General features: G+C 45.7%; 1 protein-coding gene across 1 annotated transcript in view; it reads left to right on the forward strand.

Annotated features, from left to right (window-relative positions):
- Positions 1-22307, forward strand: part of JAKMIP2 (janus kinase and microtubule interacting protein 2) — a 387006-nt gene that overhangs the window by 233786 nt on the left and 130913 nt on the right. Inside the window, exons 5-6 of the mRNA XM_069244668.1 lie at positions 18472-18687; positions 19392-19490. Of these exons, the coding sequence (XP_069100769.1) occupies positions 18472-18687; positions 19392-19490 (315 nt within the window). The remainder of the gene's footprint in view (positions 1-18471; positions 18688-19391; positions 19491-22307) is intronic.

Below are 22307 nucleotides of genomic sequence, written 5' to 3' on the forward strand. Positions count from 1 at the left end.
CTTAGGGGACTGCACAGCCCATTTGGCCGAGCTTAAGGCTCTTCTTCTAGCGCTCGAACATTCTGAGCCAGGAACACAGACTTTGATCGTCTGTGATTCATATTACTGCGTCCAGTCATACAATGAATATCTCAATCATTGGAAACTGAACGGGTTTAGGGATTCTAAAGGGAACACCATTAAACACAAAATGTTGTGGGGAAGAGTGGCTGATCTTAAAGATAAGCTTCCATGTGTCCATGTAGTTCATACATTAGGGCACCAACGTGTAGCAATACACGTTGCTGGCAATACATTGGCTGATGAAGCAGCCAAAGCATCAGTAGCTACGGCTTCTCTGGCTGCAGTGACTCGTTCTCGGACGAGGTTGGATAATGAAATACTGATTGCCGTTAAAGCTTCGGCTGCAGGCAAGACCCTTCCGAAAGGATACCCTACGAACTATAATTATCATATCAGTGCACAGAATGTTGCTTTTGCAACGATTCCTGAGGTAGGTGATCGAGTGATCCCCAATGAAGACCAAAGATTAGAGCTGATTACAGCTGCACATGAGGGTGTCGCTTCTGCACATGCTGGTATACAGGCCACTATCACAATTCTACAACAACGATACTGGTGGCCTGGTCTATGCAGACGAACTAAACACTATGTCCTTTGCTGTGACATTTGTCAGCAGATTAAGGGCTCAAATATCAAACGCCCTCCGCAGAAATCTCTCTTAGTGTCAGACAAGCCACTCCATTGTGTGTACCTGGACCATAGTGGTCCCTTGCAGCCTGATGGTGTATATAAATACATTTTAGTGGCTGTAGATTCCTGTTCCAGATTCCTGTGGGTATGGCCACAGCGGTCGGCTGACGCCCGGACTGTTATAAAAGATTTGCTGATCTTTATCGGTACATATGCGGTTGCAGCATTCCATTAGGACCAGGGCCCTGCATTTGCCTCTAAAGCTTTCAGGGACACCATGAGAACGATGGGTGTTGAACTCCATTACTCCTCACCATACCATCCCGAGGGAAATTCGGTCGTGGAGAGGCGGAATCGTGATCTAAAGCAGTCCTTAACAGCTCGAGTATTAGGTTCAGGCCGCAGTTGGTTACATCACCTATATGGGGTCCAGAGAGCACTGAATAATCTGCCAAGACGGTCCTTGGGGGGAAAGTCTCCATATGAGGTTCTCTTTGGGACACCTATGTATGTCACCGATCTTGATGCCCCTGGTATGGTGGCAGCAGAAACACCATTTGACATAAAAGAACGTCTAGCTGTTTTACAGGAGCTTCAACAATTCCGTGATGATAAATCATCTGCAACTGCTGCCACCTTGGGAATAAGGGAATTGGCGAAAACTTCGACTGGCTGGATTCCTAACGTTGGGGATCTGGTTCGTGAGAAGATCACTGTGAAAAAAGAGTTTGGTCCCTCATACAGAGCACCTGTACCGGTCTTGGGGATAAAAGGCACAAGGACTGTCATCCTTCCACCATTGTCTGGTTCCAAATCAAACAGATTCATCTCCATTGATGACATCAAATTACACCATGTGGCCGATTCTTCACAGTAGACCAGGAGGTCCCTTGGGTAGTTCCCGATCCCCTCTCACTACCCAACAGGACATCCATCTACATAGTAGGATGAATATTACTACTACTGACTATGCAACTATGTCAACTGCTGTTCCGGACACTTCCTCGACCATGGGGAGGGCGGAAAATTAACTTTTGTTGGTTCCAGTAACAACTTCGGAGAACACCCCGCTTCAGGATTTGGCTGTATTTTACACGAACACTTCCACGGCTAATAACGTTGTCTATCAAGAACTTCCACGAGCAGTGGATGAGAATTCGACGGGTCCTGTGTTTGCAGAGAATTCCTCTGGCTATTTTGTAGACATTGATGATTTTTCTTCAGATTCATCCTCAACTGAGACTGACAAACTTTCGAGAAGTAGCAAGTTCTATCAATGGCTTAAGAAGAACTATTTGATATATCCATGGAACTATCTATGGTTCTGTTTGACATTCATAGCGTTATTTTTATCGATTGGTTTTGTGACTGTTTTCTTTTTACTAATTAATGGTCACTATATCGCTGATCGCTCCTCTGTGGAGCCTGTTGATGAAATTTTAACACCACATCATTCATCACATAAGGTCCGACGTGATTTGTCCCCTGTCAGTATTACAGCTATTACGATTCCTGATGGGATTGTATGGGACAAAGTTCCGTTTGATATATACGGGCCTACAGAGATAATTCAAATACCATACGTGTTCAAAATTTCAATGTCTGATGTTATTACACCTAATGTTGTCTCTGATGATTGGGATGTCCAAACAGTTGATTTAATGCTAACTGAAATGAAGGACTACTCCGCTTTTGGAAGTGATGATGTATATGATTATACAATGAATTATGGGGAAAAGTTCTGCTATAACAACTGGGGACATCACTACCTGCACCGTGCAACTAGATATAGGCCTCTCTTTAACTACACACAATGGGAACACTGTTCAACACCACAGGTGGGGAGTCCAAAGTATTACAGTGACAAATTCACATACTTTTCTGGGCATGATACAAAGAAAGCCAAATCATATTATTTTAAATTACCTTCAGCGCAATTTAGAAAACTTTTGCTAACAGATACGAAACTGATTTATTCAGATCCCTTTGTTTCCCGGCTCTCGATTGAGGGTTACGAATATTGGAAAAACACTATCGATTTGAAGAGTGTATGGGGAACACAAGATTGGCAAATACAGGGTAGGGAGGCTTTGTTTCGAGCTTGCTTGATTCCTGTGCAAATTATTTTTTTAAATGACACTGTTGAGCAGACATCATGTCTGGGGTTAGCAAAAATTAAAGATCTCAACACGCCCAGTATCCCTACTCCGACAAAATTTAGAGATTGGCAACACTTTCTTAATGTTTCAGAGGACAGGCTAGATGGAATGGTTAAGGCTGGTGCTTATAATTCTTCACTTTCCCGTCCCGACGGATGGTTGGTATGGCCCACCGACACTGATGAGTGTCAAAGGCGTTTTTTGAACTCTTCAGGGGGTTTTTCCATTCATAGGCCAGACCCTCGCTTTCTATCAGGTCAACATACAGCAATGGGTGCAGACAAACAATTTAACAGCGGTTAAACAACACCTGAACACTCTTTCTGACAGTATAGACTTACAGGATTTCCTATTAGGTCCTAGGAAACAACGCTCGAAACGTTTTTTATATGCTATGTATAATGAAATTTGGAAACTTTCTCAAATTGAGGCTGCTGCACGTTTAAGGCAACTTGATTAGGAGAATTTGGAAAAAACATTGGCTGTTGTCGACAATGGCATGAACACGCTGTCCATCAGGATTTATTCACTGTCAAATATAGTGTCATCTGCTATTGATATCACTCAGACTGATTTGTCCCGGTTATATCATGGGCAAACACAGCTACGTTCCATCATGCAGCTGGGATGGGCATTGCAGACACTGAGAAGTGGCCACATTCCATGGAAATACATTAATGGGAGTGAACTATTCGCTGCTTTTAATTTTTCCAGGGAACAAGAGACAATGGCTAAAAGGGAGGCTCGTTTCACCTTGCTTCAAGTAGAGAAGTTAGATAAGTTGCCCTTCACGGTAGCAGAGAGTCCTTCAACTATCTGGCTCTTACACGGCATTATTAATTTACCGTTTTCGACCTTTCGTTTCTCGAGCTGCCTGAAACATCTTGCAGTGGGACGATATGAACGGCTAGGAGATAGCTTTTTTAGGAAGAGTGGGAGTTGCCCTTTGAGTATCGATGTTTGAACGGTGAACAGGAGGTCTTTCTTAGCGGAAGTGAATGTGAGACTGCTGTTCGTCATTCCATGATATGCAAACAGGTGTCTCTTCACGGTCTTTGTAATGCGGGGTTGCAAATTTGGCATGTTTTCTAAAGGGTACTCCCGTCCCCTTGATTCGTTCAGTGTTTCATGTACTTTCTAATGGGAGTTATGTTCTACTGAACGATGACAGCTGTTGCGGCTTGCGACATGGAATTGCCTACGCAATCTCAGTCACGAAGGTCGTTACGTGTTGTGGCCATGTTTTGTTTCCCCCCACACGAGAGATACAAGTATCTGAAATGTGGCCCCACATTGATACTATTAATGTGAACTATGACAAGTTGAGTAGACTAAAGGCGCTATTGTTTCAGAAACAGGTCGCCTTGACATCCGCAAAAGAGACGTATGCTCTCCAGATTGTGAGATCATCAGCTGAGATACAATCCCTTTTAAATACCGATTTCCCCAAACACTTTGGAGAGTTGGTATCCAGAATATTCAATGCTTCAAGCACAACTGGGATTGTTAATTTCTTTAAGGCTGTCGGGTCTGGTTTCATGTCCATCTTCCAGACTGTCTTCGGAGTCATCCCATCAGCCATCCATTCTCTCTTTTCCAGTGTGTTTGGTCCTTTCCAATTATTTTGGCTTTAATTGGCGGACTGCTACTGCTATTTTTTCTGATTCGCGGTGGTTGTTTTTTTCCAGCAACACAGAGCAATGGAGCCGCTCCCGTCAACCCCGCTGTGCCATGAACGCATGGTTCGGATCTTCAGTACACCTTTGCTGGTGGAACTGGAGTTTGACTGGTCATTGTCATTCCAGCCTCTACTCTGGTGTGTACAACCGGTATTCCGCTGCATATGGTGTCTCTTTGAACATCTGCCTATGGTCTGTCTTGCTGTTGCACCAACATCTCCTGTGGACCACGAACTGCTGATGTCCCCGATGAGGGTTCATACACGGTCATGCCCCTTGAGACTGAGGTTGCTCCGCGAGGCCACATATGAGCCTTCTGTTATAAGATCTAACATGGATGAGGACGCTGCAGCGAGTGTCGATACACTGATGAATGTGGCTCACTTATGCTCTGTGGATCCGTTTGTCCTTCCAGCTCTTGATTTCACTTCAGACGATGTTGACTCGTTTTTAAGATCCTTGAATGGTGACTTCGATGACATTCTTCAAGATCCTGCATATAACACATGATTTGATGAATTTGCTTACCAGTTCCCGGTTCTAAAATAAGCGATTATACTAAAAGTTTGCTATACTTGTCATGGTTGATATTAACATTTCTGTATCTTTTGTAAACAAATTTTAACACACAGCAATTATTTTGTCATTAAGTACATTTTTTAGCTCGAGTTTTTGTTTTTGTTTTTGGGCTTTTAGTTCAGTAGCAGCTTTTTTAGCGTTTGGGTTGCTTTACCTTCATCATACCTGTTACGGCAATGGGGAGGGTGTAGTGAATCCTAGTTTGTTTTAACGGGATAACAGGAATTAGCTTAGCCGTAGGCTTGTAAACTTGTGCCTCCGTCACCCAGTGACTTTTAACCTACTTAGCTTACTCTTTCTTAGTCCATTTAATTATTTATTTCCTTTAAGATGGCGGACTTGTTTATAGTTAGGCCACTTGATATGGGTTCTATTATCAGTGTCACTGCGCCAAGGCGTCAAGATCAAGCACGAAAGACAAACATACAGTAGGTATTCACACTTAGGGATTTTCCCTCTCTATACTTTCGAGGGATTGTTGATATTAATTGCCGTCCCAAGCATGCCTGTTATCTATTGTTATGAATAACACTTATGTCAGGGGACCTTGTAGATCTGTATAAATACAACACACTTTAGATAGATAATCAGAGGGATTTCGACCAGAGGGCATCGCCACCATCGCTGATACCGATGCTGCAGTCATCTCGACGCTGACCCAGTCTTCGTGTCCCTGCGGAGTCTGATTTAGAGACCTCATTCCAAGGTAACAAGGGTTGGGGGCTCCTCTCATGGACACGGCTTTGGCAGATTAGGTTTAGCGAACCCAGCTCTCCTTTTAGGTAGGAGGTTAGACCTATTCTCCTTAGGGTATTAGGGCTTATTCCATCTTATACATATACATATATTTCTTTCATATATTGCACAATGGTGGGGGTCTTTATAACAATGACTCTCTTCTTCACAATACTGTTGCTTGGTATATTCATTATCCTAATTATTGCAGTTCATGCAACTTATCACAAATTGCAGTTATGTTGAATAAAAACTATTATAACTTCACTGCATCTGTGTTATTGCCTTTGTTTGTATGAGACATAATAAATCTGTGAGAAAAGGGTAATTTCCGTTTAACCACGACAACCCTGAGATATTGTACTTTGAGTCCATGCGTAAGCGACTGCTACAAATCACCTTTTACTATTGTGTTTCTGGTGAGGTGCTGCTAGTAAGCCGGTAAGGTTTGGACAACAGTTACAACTAGTTGTAGGAAGAGACTTAGGCCCTCATTCCAACCCTGGCGTTCATAGACCGTCAGGGTGGCTGTCCACGGAAGCACCGCTGGCGGTGCTTCATGTGGTATTCCGACCGCAGCTGTAAAGCCGCGGTCGCCCAGCCGGGTCCGGCGGTTTCCTGCCGGATTAGCCCCGGCTGGGAGAATCCTCCATGGCGGCGCTGCAAGCAGCGCCGCCATGGGGATTCCGACCCCCTTCCCACCAGCCTGTTTCTGGCGGTTTTCACCGCCAGAAACAGGATGGCGGGAATGGGTGTCGTGGGGCCCCTGGGGGGCACCTGCACTGCCCAAGCCACTGGATATTGTACTTTGAGTCCATGCGTAAGCGACTGCTACAAATCACCTTTTACTATTGTGTTTCTGGTGAGGTACTGCTAGTAAGCCGGTAAGGTTTGGACAACAGTTACAACTAGTTGTAGGAAGAGACTTAGGCCCTCATTCGGACCTTGGCGGGCGGCGGAGGCCGCCCGCCAAAGTCCCGCCGTCAAAATACCGTACCGCGGTCGCAAGACCGCGGCGGGTATTTTGACTTTTCCCCTGGGCTGGCGGGCGGCCGCCGAAAGGCCGCCCGCCAGCCCAGGGGAAAACGACCTTCCCACCATGAAGCCGGCTCGTAATCGAGCCGGCGGAGTGGGAAGGTGCGACGGGTGCTACTGTACCCGTCGCGTATTTCACTGTCTGCTATGCAGACAGTGAAATACTAGCGGGGCCCTCTTACGGGGGCCCCTGCAGTGCCCATGCCATTGGCATGGGCACTGCAGGGGCCCCCAGGGGCCCCGCGACACCCCCTACCGCCATCCTGTTCCTGGCGGGCGAACCGCCAGGAACAGGATGGCGGTAGGGGGTGTCAGAATCCCCCATGGCGGCGCAGCGAGCTGCGCCGCCATGGGGGATTCAAATGGGCAACGGAAAACCGGCGGGAGACCGCCGGTTTTCCATTTCTGACCGCGGCCAAAGCGCCGCGGTCAGAATGCCCAAGGGAGCACCGCCGGCCTGTCGCCGGTGCTCCCGCCCCCGTTGGCCCTGGCGGTGCAACACCGCCAGGGTCATAATGAGGGCCTTAGTCACCTACAAACAAAAGTACTGTCATCCTGAGACCAGCAGTCTTGCTCAGAGCAAGAGTCCAAACTACGACAGACAGAAGAAGAGGGTTGGAAGCCAGCTCATAGTTCTGGAGTCAGAATAAGTGGACAAAGTGAGCTGGAAACTTAGCTGCCTTAGCTCTAGACTGGGAACACAAAGGAAGATTGTGCATTTGGAAGGAAAGATCGGAGACCGATAATATGTTTGTGGGAAAGAGTGAATGTGAACACACATTTGAAGTTCAAGGGAACTATAAGTTGTATTTAGATGGAAAGGACGCTGTTATCCCTGGAGTTTCTTTTGTTTGTGGAAAACATGCTTATTTTGGATTGCCAAAAGGATGGCATGGTATATTTCATTTGGGGATTGTTCTCCCAATATTTATCATGTAGAACATTTTGACGATTCTGTTTGGCCTCAAGGTTCTAGATCTAAGTGAGATGTGAATGCAGGCGAAGTGGAAGGAGACATCTTTGGCACTCTAATCCTGTCTGTGGGAGTGATTTTGAGTTTTTTGAAGATGAGAAGATTGTCTACCATAGTGGATAAACTAGCCACTAGTACTGCTGGAGCGTTACTGGTCATGAATTCATAAATGACAGAGAACAGATCAATGGTTTTACAAATCGACGTGCGTTAGGCATGTTGCTCGCAAATGATGGCAGAATCTAAGGTCCAACAATGTTGTACTTTCATTCTGGATAAAAGTAAGGACTTGCAGAAGTATGTCTGGAATATTTAAGGGTTGACAAAGGATTTGAAAGATGTGGAAGGGACTGGTGCATGGGAAGCGATTGGCCATTTATTTTCTGCTATAGGTAAATGGTTTGGAAATTTGGGAAGTAAAATTGTGTTGAGATTATTATTGATTATTTCCATAGTAGGAATAGTTCTGTTAGTTGGATACAAAATGTTCTCAGGAATGAGGATTGGGCAGGGTAGAAAGAGAGCAGAGGTTGAGTTTGAAGATAGTCAGTGTAAATATTACAATGACATGAAATGTTTGGAAGAATCCAAATGAAAGTTGCTCAAAACAACTAGGTTTTAGTGAGTCTCATTGAAGAATGAAGTGGGGTTGTGATGGAATTACAAACAAAGAGCATAATGTGGATGTGCCATTATGCCATTTAAAACGTGATAATAATGGGTAGTTTATTTTTCTTTTATAATGTGTGAAACCAGCTGTTAAACATAATGCACTTAAGTATATTAGTAAAAGTTCACTTTGAAGTTAATGCTTTATGAACATTCAATCCTTATTTGCAAGTATTTCTATGTTATAGTATTTCAGAAATTTTATTTTTTATAATCATTTTATATTCAACAAGTTTAGCTTTAAAAGCATATTGAACTGAAAGTATATTCATGTCCATTTTAGGTTGGTCGAAGTGAAGGCCACATTCTTTTTGTATGTTTTAAACTTCAACGTGAAAGCTTGTTTTTCCAAAACTGCAGGTGCCAAAGCTAAAAATGAGCTTGTTGTGCATGAAAGAGAAGAGAGTCTGAGAGAAGTGCTACAGGACAGAAGCAGTATCCTGGCATTGGCAGCTGTAGGTTTTAAGATTCCTGAATGCGAGTTTGTACCAAGGTTGAGTGCTGAAGGCTTTGGAAGACTGCACTGTCAATTATAATTGATTTGCAGTTTTGTTTTTCAAATGAGAGTTTTGGTTAGGATGTCATCACACCTAGTTGGGGAGATATTCAGATTCCCTTTGCCCCTTGCTCAGAACAAACCTTGTTGAGGTACATACCTCATACTTTCTGTGTGGCTTTATGCAACAGCACCTTTCTTGATCAATATCTTCTACTGAAGTTCTGTTTGCTAACCTTTATCAGATAATATTTTAGTGTTGGAATAGTTCAGGAGTTATATTCAATGGTTAGACGAGAGAACTCAATTTTAGAATCCAGACATCACATACTTTTCCTGATTTTCTGCATTGTTGCTATTGAAGTCTTGGTCTTTTATATATTTGTAGGAAAGTCCTCCTTTTTTGCCTGATAACCCCCACTCTTTTTGGATAGGTACTGGTGGTTACTGACTCTTGGCTGTGCCCTGGGTACTGCTAACCAGTCCCAGGGCCTGTGCTCTGTGTAAAATGGATATGCAAATTAGGCTAATTATAATTGGCTAAGTTAACCTACCTATAAGTCCCTAGTATATGGTAGGGCATGTAGGTTTAGGGACCACAGCATAGGTGGTGCACACCTAGGTTCACTGCTGAGGTGCCCAGTGTCATTTTAAAAGCAAGCCTGCCTTGCTGGCTGCTTTTAAATTAAAGTTATATGCAAATTCGACTTTGGAATTAAAGGTACTTCCAAGGTCTTAAACTACCTTATTTTTACATATAAGTCACCCCTAAGGTGTGCCCTATGTGCCCCTAGGGCTGGGTGCCATGTAACTATAAGCAGGGACTTTATAAAAAGAGATTTATATGCCCTGGTGAGGTAAAAACAGCCAAATTTGTTTTTCCCTCATTGAAGTAAATGGCCTTCATAGGCTAGAATGGGCAGACTTTATTTTAAATTTTAAAGTCTCCTTAAATGTTACATACCAAGAATTTGGTATCAAATTAATTGTTGTAATAAATCCCACAACTTCCAGTTGTTGGATTTAATATAACTTGTTCAGGTAAAAAGTTTAGACTTTACCTAAAAAGTTGCCAATTTCAGCTCTGCATTGTTTTTGCTGCTGTGCTCTGATTGGCCAGCCTGCAGCAGCTTCTGCCAGGCTATTTTGATGAGGTGTGAAGTGGCCTGGCTTCACACAAAGGAATGTGCTTGGGGGAGAGAATCTCCCCTCAGCAGATGGTGAGGCAGGAAGGGGGAGGGCTGCCAAACTGGTCTTCAAAGGCAGAGAAGGACATCTGGAGCACCCAGCAACACCCCCACATCCTGCAACCCCAGACAGCTAGGTGCCCCCTTGATTAGATTAGGAGAGGGCAGGAGAGGGGTGTGTTTATGATTTTTAGCCACACCAGTGGGTGGGCTCAGCCAGATGTAACCTCCAAAAATCAGATTCAGCCATGTTGGATTTTTAGAGACTGTTGCCTTTTGGGATGGATTTTTGCCACACTTCCCAGGAAGTGGTCATCACAGGGGGACGACCCTGTACCTGATTGGAGAACCAGGGCCCCCCTGCTTTTCACCCAGGAGCAAGAATAAAACTGGCAGACCTGCCCCCACACCTCAGATCCCCGCCAACTTTCAAGAAGAAGGAACTTAAGGAGAAGAAGGACTGCCCTGCTGGACCCCTGGCCTGCACCTGGACCCTGCACTCAGAAGGACTGCACCAGCTGCACACTTGGGCTTCACCACAAGAAGGACTTTGCCTGGCTTCAACTGGTTGAAGGAGGGACTTCCTGTTTGCTACAGGTGAAAAATTGCTATCCAGAGTCCCCTGCACCAACTCCTAAAAAAGAGACCAGTTGACCACTGCCCAGTGACCAAAAAGGAGTTTGCGCCAGGTGCATTCTGGGAGTTGAAGTCCGCACCCCCCAAGGACCATCACAGAACTTCTGGACCCTTGGGGTGAGCTGTGGACCCCAAAAGAACCTTAAAAGAACATCTGGGTGAAGCCCCAGAAGTTTGGAGAAGATTTGACACATTTTGTTAAAAAGCTCCAGAGAGGGACCGACCCGCCGCGGAAATTCTAGCCGGCTTGCCTCAACCGCGACCCGGCCTGACTTCGTGGTTCGTCCCGGTAAAGAAAAACATCCGAAAAAGAGACTAATACCGAACGTAAAAAGTTGACCGGGACCTCCCAGCCATCGTATCCGAGAAGGGCTCCACGGACGTCGGATCAAGATCCAGGTTTACCCCGGTCGAAGGATTTTCATCTCGAAAAAACAACTAGGTCCGCAGGTAGAAATCACCACCGAGGAAACCCACATCGCGTATCCGGACAAGGGCTCCAGGAGGTCGGATTCAACTGGCAGGTTCGTCCCGGTGAAGAAAAAACTTCAAAATAAAGACTAAGGGGGTTATTCTAACTTTGGAGGAGGTGTTAATCCGTCCCAAAAGTGACGGAAAAGTGACGGATTTACCACCAGCCGTATTACGAGTCCATTATATCCTATGGAACTCGTAATACGGCTGGTGGTATATCCGTCACTTTACCGTCACTTTTGGGACGGATTAACACTCCTCCAAAGTTAGAATAACCCCCTAAGTCAGAAGGTAACTTTTCAACCGAGGCCTCCCGCGACTTGTAGCCGAGCAGGGCTCCATCGCGGTCAGCCTGAAACTTTGACTTTGTCCCGGTCCTGGTGCAACCAGATGACCCGATTGGCGCTTTTTGTTTCTAAGCGCTAGAAAAATAATAATACTTTAAAAATTCATATCTCCGGTTCCCCTGAACCGATTTTAATCGTTTTTGTGTCATTTTAAAGATAAAAATATAAACTATTATTATAAATTGGTTTTGGATTTTTAAACTGTTTCCTGTGTTTTATTTAATTACTGTTTTGTGATATTTGAATGCTTTACACACTGTCTCCTAAGTTAAGCCTTGACGCTCGTTGCCAAGCTACCAAGGGTTGAGCTGGGATTAATTTACTGAGACCTAACTGTACCTAGGTGGAGTTTAGTGGCTTGTTGCTAGGTGTAGGTACCTACCTGCCCTTACCAATAACCCATTTTCCAACATTTTTGGTGGCAGCGGTGGGATCCTGTACTTGTGTTCAGTATCACGTTACAGTCTAAGTAAAACAAATTAAAAATCCTTTAAATTGTCTTAGTGCAAAACATTTTATTTTTTAATTTTAAATTTTTAATTTTTTAATTTTTTTTTATTAATTATTAATTTGGATTAATTTCAATTATTGAATTTTTGTAATTTTTCTAAATTCTTGTTTCCAATTTTTGCAAAAAGTTTTTGTTGACACAAAACTAGGGAACCATGGAGCTTGATCTGGCTAGCCTACCCACACTGACAGTAGTCCAGCTTAGGGGGTTGTGTATTGAAAGAGGGTTGCCTGCAACCACAGAACTCAGGAAGCAAATCCTGATTAAATCCCTGACAGCATGGGCTGAGGCCCAAGAGGTAGAGACAGAGGAAGCTCCAGAGGAGGAAGAAAAAGGGGAAGATGCTAACTCTAACCACTCAGGGGAGGGAAGGCATCCGAGCCTAAGTGAGAAAGAGGAAGAACGGTCCTCAGTAGATACAGTCACTAGGGGCAGGCCCAAAGCTAGTGGTAGGAAGGGGGTCCCTTCAGGAGGAGAGAACCCATCCATCAGAGAAAGAGAGCTGGAGGCCCAGCTAGCATATATAGCTTTGGAAGCAGAGAAGCTGGCCCTAGAAAAGAAAAAGTGGGCAAGCAAAGAGAAAAGAGATGGTGGCAGCGATAAAGAGGCTGAGGTGTCCCTGGGTGGGGGTTTTGCCCCCAGATTACCCAAAGGGGTGGTTCCTGCCTATGTAGAAGGGGATGACATAGATAAGTGGCTGGGGGCCTTTGAGAGGGCCCTCCAGATGAGGAAAGTCAAGCCTCAGTACTGGGGTTCACTTCTTTGGGAGTTAGTTCCCAACTCTGGGAGGGATAGGCTCCTAACCATGAGTGGGGAGGATGCAGACTCATACCCCAGTATGAAGAGTTGCTTGACTAAAAAGTTTGGTCTGACCCCAGAGCAGTATAGGCTCAAGTTTAGGGACACCCAAAAGACAAGCACCCAGTCCTGGGTGGACTTTGTGGACATTTCAGTAAAGGCACTGGAGGGCTGGATACAGGGCAACAGGGTAAGTACCTTTGAGGGGCTGTACAATTTGATTATGAGGGAGCACCTTCTAACTAATTGTGTCCAAGAGAGGCTCCGCCAGTATCTAGTAGACTCTAGGTTGACCAACCCCAGAGAGCTGGGGGAGGCAGCAGATGACTGGTTAAGAACTAGGGTTAACCAGAAACCCCCAGGGGGTGATCAGAAAAAGGGAGGACATGGTTCTTCTCAGGGGAAGAACCAGGGGAAAGATGATAAAAAACCCAAAGAGTCCTCACAAGAGTCCCCAAAAACTTCTCAGGGAGGGGGAGCCCCGAGCCAATTCACTTTTAAAGGGAAAGGGTATCAGGGAAAGAATTTTGATCCTGCTAAAGCAGGAAGGTTTCAGGAGCTTGCTAAGGCCGGCAAGTGTTTTGATTGTCATCAACCTGGACATAAAAGAGGAGATGCTATCTGCTCCAAGAAGCCCCCCACTGGTGGGCAATCCCAGGGGATTGCTAGTGTAGGGTTGGGGGTGGAAGTTGGCCCAGGGGTGGAATCAGGGTACACTGAAGTCACCTTAGTATCCGTGGGTGGGGTGGACATTGCAACTATGGCCACCTTACCTCCCATCATGGAGAGGTATAGGCAGAGGCCTAAAGTCAATGGGACTGAAGTGGAATCTCTGAGAGATACAGGAGCCAGTGTGACAATGGTCACAGAAAAGCTGGTTTCTCCAGAGCAGGTCTTACCTGGTGTCTTCCACCAGGTGACTTATGCAGATACCAGAACCAAACTCCATCCCATGGCTATGGTGAGTCTGGAATGGGGAGGTGTGACTGGCCCTAAAAAGGTAGCTGTAGCTCCTGCCCTCCCAGTAGAGTGTCTGCTGGGAAATGATCTTGAAGTATCTGAATGGTCAGAAGTGGAGAGAAGGGTCCATGCACAGATGCTGGACCTCCCTGAATGGGTGTGTGCTGTGACCAGGTCACAGGTAGCACAACAGGGAAATGCTGGACACTTGGACCCTGGAACAATGGGCCAAGCCTCCAAGAAAAAGAGAAAGGGCACTGGGTCTGGATTGCCAGCCCCAACAAGTACAGAGGGTCAGGAAGAATCCAACCCTAAGGGGGAGGATCTGAACTCTGAGGGAGGGACACTTTCCCTGCAAACTATGCCTGATTTGGCAGAACTGCAAGGGGCAGGTGGGCCCACCAGAGAAGATTTGTGCCAGGGACAAAGAGAGTGTCCCACTCTTGAGGGCCTGAGGCAGACTGCTGTCAGGCAAGAACAAGGGGATACCAGTGGGTCCCACAAGGTTTACTGGGAGGATGGAGTTCTCTACACTGAGGCAAGGGCCCTCAAACCAGGTGCTACTAGGAGAGTAGTGGTCCCCCAGAAGTATAGAGAATTCCTCCTTACCTTAAGCCATGATATCCCCTTAGCTGGTCATTTGGGACAGACCAAGACCTGGAACAGGCTGGTCAACCATTTTTATTGGCCCCAAATGTCAGAAAAAGTCAGGGAGTTTTGCAGCTCCTGTGTCACCTGTCAAGCCAGTGGCAAGAGAGGAGGCAAACCAAAGGCTCCCCTGATACCACTGCCAGTGGTTGGGACTCCCTTTGAGCGGGTGGGGATTGACATTGTTGGTCCCCTAGACCCACCAACTGCTTCAGGTAACAGGTACATTGTGGTGGTAGTGGACCATGCCACCAGGTACCCTGAGGCAATACCCCTCCGGACAGTCACTGCTCCCACAGTGGCTAGGGCCCTACTTGGTGTGTTCACCAGAGTGGGATTCCCAAAGGAGGTGGTCTCAGATAGGGGCACAAACTTTATGTCAGCCTATCTGAAAGCCATGTGGGATGAGTGTGGTGTTACTTATAAGTTCACCACCCCCTACCACCCACAGACCAATGGTCTCGTGGAAAGATTTAATAAGACCCTGAAGGGCATGATCATGGGTTTGTCTGACAAACTCAGGAGGAGATGGGATGTCCTCCTCCCATGGCTGCTGTTTGCCTACAGAGAGGTGCCACAGAAGGGGGTTGGATTCAGCCCCTTTGAGTTACTGTTTGGGCACCCTGTATGAGGCCCATTGTGCTTGGTGAGAGAGTCTTGGGAAAAGCCTCTCAAAGAATCCAAGGAGAATGTGCTAGATTATGTACTGGGCCTGCGGTCACGCATGGCTGAGTATATGAAGAAGGCAAGCAGAAACCTGGAGGCCAGCCAGGAGCTCATGAAGCTCTGGCATGATCAAAAGGCTACCCTGCCTGAGTATCACCCAGGACAGCTGGTGTGGGTTTTGGAGCCCATGGCTCCTAGGGCACTACAGGCCAAGTGGACTGGGCCCTATCCAATTCTGGAGAAAAAAGGTGAGGTCACATACGTGGTGGACCTTGGCACCCCCAGGAATCCTCACAGGATCCTGCATGTTAACAGGATGAAACCCCACCAGGACAGGGCAGACATGACCATGCTAATGGTCACTGATGAAGGGAAGGAGGAGGAGGGTGAACCTCTGCCAGACCTCCTGTCCTCAAAGGCAAAAGGTGGGTCAGTGGAGGGAGTAGTACTCTCTCCCAAATTGACAGACCATCAACTAAAAGACTGTAAGCAAGTTTTGGGACAGTTTGCTAGTCTGTTCTCCCTGACCCCAGGACTCACCAATTGGTGTGTCCATGATGTTGACACTGGTGACAGCTTGCCTGTCAAGAACAAGCTGTACAGGCTGTCTGACCAGGTCAAGGCCAACATCAAAGCTGAAGTGGCTAAGATGTTGGACCTCAAGGTAATTGAGCCCTCTGATAGTCCTTGGTCCAGTCCAGTGGTACTGGTGCCCAAAGCTAATCCCCAAGGTGGGAAGAAAGAATTGAGATTCTGTGTGGACTACAGAGGTCTAAACGCAGTCACTAGGACTGATGCTCACCCCATACCTAGAGCTGATGAGCTCATTGACAGGCTGGGGGCTGCCAAATTCCTGAGCACATTTGATCTGACCTCAGGATATTGGCAGATTGCCTTAAGTCCAAGAGCTAAGGAGAGGTCAGCATTTTCCACACCAGAGGGCCACTTTCAGTTCAAGGTGATGCCCTTTGGCATGAAAAATGCTCCTGCCACCTTCCAACGGTTGGTGAACAGAGTCCTATCTGGGTTGGAATCTTTCAGTGCAGCTTATCTGGATGATATAGCTGTATTTAGTTCCACCTGGAAGGACCACCTGGTCCACCAGAAGGAAGTGCTTCAGGCCCTGCTTCAAGCAGGCCTGACTATCAATTTATATACAGAACAATTACCTATGGGATAGCCCATGAATAGGATTGCTTTATAAATGTATCAGTAACAACATAATCCCAGGTAAAGACGGGGTTAGCTGCTGAATGATTACTCTTATTGATGCTATGCGTCAGGTCTTTGCAAAGATAATTCTGTCAGAGTTCTGAAAATGGGTGGGGCTACATAACACTGACACAACTATAGATGAATACCTTGTTTGCAAAATTTTGATGAAAGATACAGCCTCCAAGTGAGGCAGAAGCTATATGACCATTTTAATGATATCATGATGGCTCTTGAGAAAGTAGACCAACTGAGCATGTGGGTGAAACAAATGAGCAAGAGACTTTCAGGCAAGCAACTGACTATCATTGGGGCTTTCCACTGTGAGACCCGGGTAAGCACAATAGATGACAGGGCAAGAGTGTGACTGACCATTACAACACTGAATGAGCTTAAGCAGAGGTGCATTTTGGCCACAATTGTTTATGTCATATGCATAACAGATCTTGTCACTGGAAGTACCAAACATCATTCCTCTAAGGTTTGATGGTATCACCAATGATGCCATATTATACAAGGAAGGTCCTCTGGTACAGCAAGTTTAGATTGGAGCAGTTCAATCATACCCCTCCAGGATTGCTAATAGCAGGGGTTGCTCCTCTGCAATGGCGGAGGAGTGTCACCCATCTGGCCAAGAGGCTGTGGATGAAAAATAAAACAATAGTTTAATATCATTTTATTTTTCATCTGCTGGCTCAGACAGCAGAGCAGGGAGGGGCCGGGCTGGGTCATGGAAGGTGGGAGGAGGAGAGAGTTTACCTATGTGCGCATGTGCATTTGGACCGCTGTCTTAGACCAGCCAAACACACATGCGCAATTGTACACAGCCGGACTGGAGAGACTTTGCAGACCCCAGGGTTGTGTCTGAGCAGTAGTCAGAGCTCAGACTAGTCCTGGCACTGCTTTCATGCTAGGTTTAGCACAAAAGCAGAGCCAGGATTGCTGGGAAGCCTGCACTGGTGTCCCAGTCAATACTGGGACTCCAAAAGATGAGCACGAGGCAGCAGGAGGCTGCAAGCTGCGGCGATGAGAAAGGTAAGTGCCTTTTTTTAAAAGTTGTTTCCCCACCCCTCCTTGCCACTTGTGGCAGCCACCGCTCACTAATAGGAAATGCCACCCTTTTAAGTGAATTCGTAACTTAGTAAGTTTAAAGTGGTGGCATCAAGGATAGCTTTGACTTCGGAGTAACACACAATGCACAAGCAATTGCAATGCAAATAATAAATACCCTGTTTTTGCACAAGCATCCTAAGGGCAGAAAAGAAACATTTGAAGCTGTTTTATACAAAATGGGCTTGATTCACAAAGGTAAATTTACACTTTTGTGTGAGTTTACAATTGTTTGCTAGTCAAAAAAGAGATTTACGAGCAGTACTTTACGAGTGCGGAGTCTGCGCACATAAAAACTCCTATCTTTTTATGTGTGACGGCTCCGTACTCGTAAGCAATTGTAAACTTACGCAAAAGTGTAAGTTTACCTTTGTGAATCAGGCCCAATGTGCTGAAATTAGGGAAGGGATGAACCTGATATGCGACTGAATTAAATTGAACACCTTTTAAAAAATAGTTTCAAGGATTAATTTTATTCTTAAAGTAGTTCCAAATGTGTGGATTTTACAAGACTGTTTACATATAAAATGTATGCGTTCAGTCTATAACAAAGAAATAGCTTATATATTTATTTATGACAGTGAAATTGTCGACAAAATGTGTAAATAAGGTCATGAATACCAGCCAAGATTAACATATGGGTTGGAATCTTGCCAAAAAGCCATATTAAGCTTGGTGTTTACATTTCCAATGAAGATAAATTGTGTTAAAAGTATTGACAATTTTCAATTCACGAATATAGTTATTCGAAAGTGTGCCCACTTTTATTTGAAGATTTATTTTATTAGTATGACTATTAGCTGAATGAATTTCTTGGTAGTTTATATAACAAAGAGATATCTGTTGAGGTATATGCTGTAAGTGCACCAATAATATTGGACTTTATTTTGCTCATTTACTTCAGATGGATGAAATCAAAGCGAAGGACAGGATCATTTTCTCTCTTGAAAAAGAGCTCGAGACACAGACTAGCTTCCTGCAAAAGCTGCAACTTCAGAAGGAGGCGCTGGATGAGCAGCTCTTCTTAGTAAAAGAGGCCGAGTGCAACATAGGCACGAGCAGCCCTAAGAGAGAGATCCCTGGTCGGGCTGGCGATGGATCGGAGCACTGCGGAAGCCCCGTAAGCTTCTAAACAATAGCCTTCTGTGATTCAAAGTTGGTAGCATAGTGTTCCCTAATCCTTTTCTGGGCCTTTGCTGGGGGCAAGGCTCGTGCTTGACAACTATCCTGAAATACAATGTATGATGTTGGTGCATGAATGGTGCTGTGGCCACGCTATTGCTCAGGCTGAGAGACCAATATTCCTGCTAAATGTCTCCGGGGCCCATCAGTCTGGAAAATGAGAGATTTTACAATTGTCTTGAATGATGTTACATGTAATGAAAGAGAAACAGTTCATGCTGGAGTTGGTCTTGAGAAAGAATTGCTGTCCAAATATATAACCAATGGGGAAGAACTGAGAGATGGAGAATAATATGCTAGATAAAGGTAACCCATATGTTATTAATGGAGGCCATTTTTCTTAGTGCCTTTGGAAACCATGGTTCATCATTCTAGAAGACCAGATTAGAATGCTGACTCCATGGCAATTTATCTCACTGTACCTCATTCCATTCCTCTCTTTTTCTGTTGAATGACGTTTAGCAATTGTATCTCCCATTTCCCTTTTTAGGCCATTCAAGCTGCTGACTTTTTCTTGCCCTCTTTTGCCATCGGTCTCAAAGATTCATGCAATTTCAATTTTTTTTTTCCTGCAGAATGACTATTTTTTCCATTACAACTAAAATTATTTAACATGTTTATTATGTTGTCCTTTTTTGATAGGACATGCGAAGGAATCAGCGGAGAATGGCAGAACTGAATGCCACAATACGGAAACTTGAAGACAGAAATACGCTACTAGTAGATGAAAGGAATGAATTGGTAAGTATTGTTTGAAAACCTGACGTATGCCACCATGCCGCGTGGGTGCACAAAGTCTATTTGGATCAATGCAATGGACATTTATTTCACAACATTTTTGGGTGGAATCTTGAAGCCCCCATGGATGTGGCCTTTGGAGTCCAGTTTTGTACAATTCAACTCTACCCCACTATGTTGTACCACTTGTCTTCCTTCAATCGGCCCAGGCTGGCACCATACTGTCACCTAGAAAATCATCATTCTGTTTGATACTATTATTACAATGCTAAACCTCTGTGATGACATTAAATTCAAGAGTAGGCTCGTGACCAGGCTCTCAACGTACACCTTAGAAATATATGCCATGAATTCCATGATATTCAAATAACTCATGTGAATAACAATGTGCCAGATTAATGATGGGTGGTCCACATTACAGATGACTTCCATAAGGCATACTTCTTTTTCCCATTCTGACATAATTTCAGATCATTCTGTCTTAAACCAAAATTAGATCAGAAGCCCTTTTATTCTAGAAAAATCTCAATTTCTGCCAGGTTTGTCTTCTGCAGATGGGAATAGCTTCATGCCAGCCACAGATGGGCACACACTCTGCTACCACATGCATCCCTGTGGCTGGGTCAACAAAGTCTGTTTAGAAACAAAGAAAGTGCCATGCATACACTATGGATGCCCTAAGCAGAGCGTGGTGTTTACTCAAACTGCACTAATTCATTGAATGTAAGTATCGTTTTATTTTACGAGCAGGATTTGTGCTGGATATGTTCTGGCAATATCCTCCCTGTGGGGACTCGCAGGGGACAGATCCCCGCCCTTTGATTCTTTTGCATCATCTCATGGATTGAAAAAAAGCCAGAAAAAAAGCTTACTTTAGTGAAGAAAAGACACACCTTTTTGGGGGTGTACCTACCCTGCCGCCGTGTCTTAGCCCTGTCTGCACTGTTCTTGGTATCTTGTGTGGCAGTTTTCTGAGAGGTATTCCCTTAAGTACAAAATGCTTGTAAAATACTGTCAAACCACACGTTTTAATTTTGCGTAATTTCACATGTGTTTCATGAAATGTAGAGACATTTAGCAAAAAAGCTTGATTTCAGTATTTTTAAACTAGTTGACAAACTTTAACTGTCAAACTTTTTTAGACACATAGGGGGTCATTCTGACCCTGGCGGTAAAAACCGCCAGGGCCAACGACCGCGGGAGCACCGCCAACAGGCTGGCGGTGCTCCCATGGGCATTCTGACCGCGGCGGTACAGCCGCGGTCAGAAACGGAAAACCGGCGGTGCACCGCCGGTTTCCTGCTGCCCTGGGGAATCCTCCATGGCTGCGCCGCCATGGGGATTCCGAGCCCCATACCGCCATCCTGTTCCTGGCGGTTTTGGCCGCCAGGAAGAGGATGGCAGTATGGGGTGTCGTGGGGCCCCTGGGGGCCCCTGCAGTGCCCATGCCAATGGCATGGGCACTGCAGGGGCCCCCGTAACAGGGCCCCACAAAGATTTTCAGTGTCTGCCATGCAGACACTGAAAATCGCGACGGGTGCAACTGCACCCGTCGCACCCCTTCCACTCCGCCGGCTCCATTCGGAGCCGGCATCCTCAGGGAAGGGTGTTTCCCGCTGGGCTGGCGGGCGGCCTTCTGGCGGTCGCCCGCCAGCCCAGCGGGAAACTCAGAATAACCGCGGCGGTCTTTTGACCGCGCAGCGGTATTCTGCCGGCGGGACTTTGACGGGCGGCCTCCGCCGCCCGCCAAGGTCAGAATGAGGGCCATAGTGCCCGATTTAGATATTGGCGGACAGGTTACTCTGTCACAGCAGTGACGGATAGCCTGTCCGCTGAAATCTAAATCCCATTATTTCCTATGACATTTAGATTTTGGCGAACAGTATATCTGCCACCGTTGTGATGGTGTAACCCATCCGCCAATATCTAAATCAGACCCATAATGATTGTAATAGAGTAGAACACTGTCAGAGGCACTGCCTCCACTCTGCAACGCTCGTGCCCACTCAAAGGCTAGTATGGGCAGATGATAGCCAATCGCACATGCGGAGAAGGAAGTTGCGCAAGGAAGCCACACAAAAACCGGGAAAGACTGCCGGAGCATCAAAGGTTGTGGTAAAGTAGTTGCTTCTCTCCTTTTTTTACCATTCCAGTCACTTGTAGTGAGCTGAGTTTCTTGATTCCTGCCCTCTCCTGACCACCGGTAACCCATCTTTGTCACTTCTCCGCCACTCGGCCCGACATATTTGGGGAGCCAGGTGAGTTCAGGGTGTGCAGCAGGGCAGAAGGTTGGTTTCGTGGTGGACTAGAGTTACACATGGCAGGTGGGGGTGTTACCACTGCTCCTCAAGTCGTCCCTTAAAAAAAGTTAAAGGGAAGGCAGAAGAGTTGAGTTAAATAACCCTGAAAAGCCAGAGGAAAAGTCGAGGGGAAAAAGAAACTGCAAGGTGTTGGCTTTGAGTTTTTTTGAGCATGATGGGAGACAGTGCTTTTAAAAAACTCCTTTTATCAACACCAGTGGCTGGTGGCGTCGGCCTTCTTCAGAGAGGGAGGAGGTAAGTGGCACGGAATTTTCGGCACATTCTCTTACCGCGTTGCAATTGCTATGAGCACCATCAATTCCAAGACATCTCCGTGGGGGCATAGGAGGACCCTGTTATTGCCCACACATGCTTTTGCTCCATTTCTTCTGGACTTTGTGTGAGAGGACTACTAGTCCCAGGCTGCATTGCCACAGAGGAGGGGCTTAAGCCATTATTTGACACTGATGTCATTACCTCCTTTGATGCTGTCAAGCCCCCTCAGTTTTACCAACTGCTT

This window comes from Pleurodeles waltl, chromosome 7 (assembly GCF_031143425.1).
Source record: "Pleurodeles waltl isolate 20211129_DDA chromosome 7, aPleWal1.hap1.20221129, whole genome shotgun sequence".
NCBI classification, from domain to species: Eukaryota; Metazoa; Chordata; class Amphibia; order Caudata; family Salamandridae; genus Pleurodeles; species Pleurodeles waltl.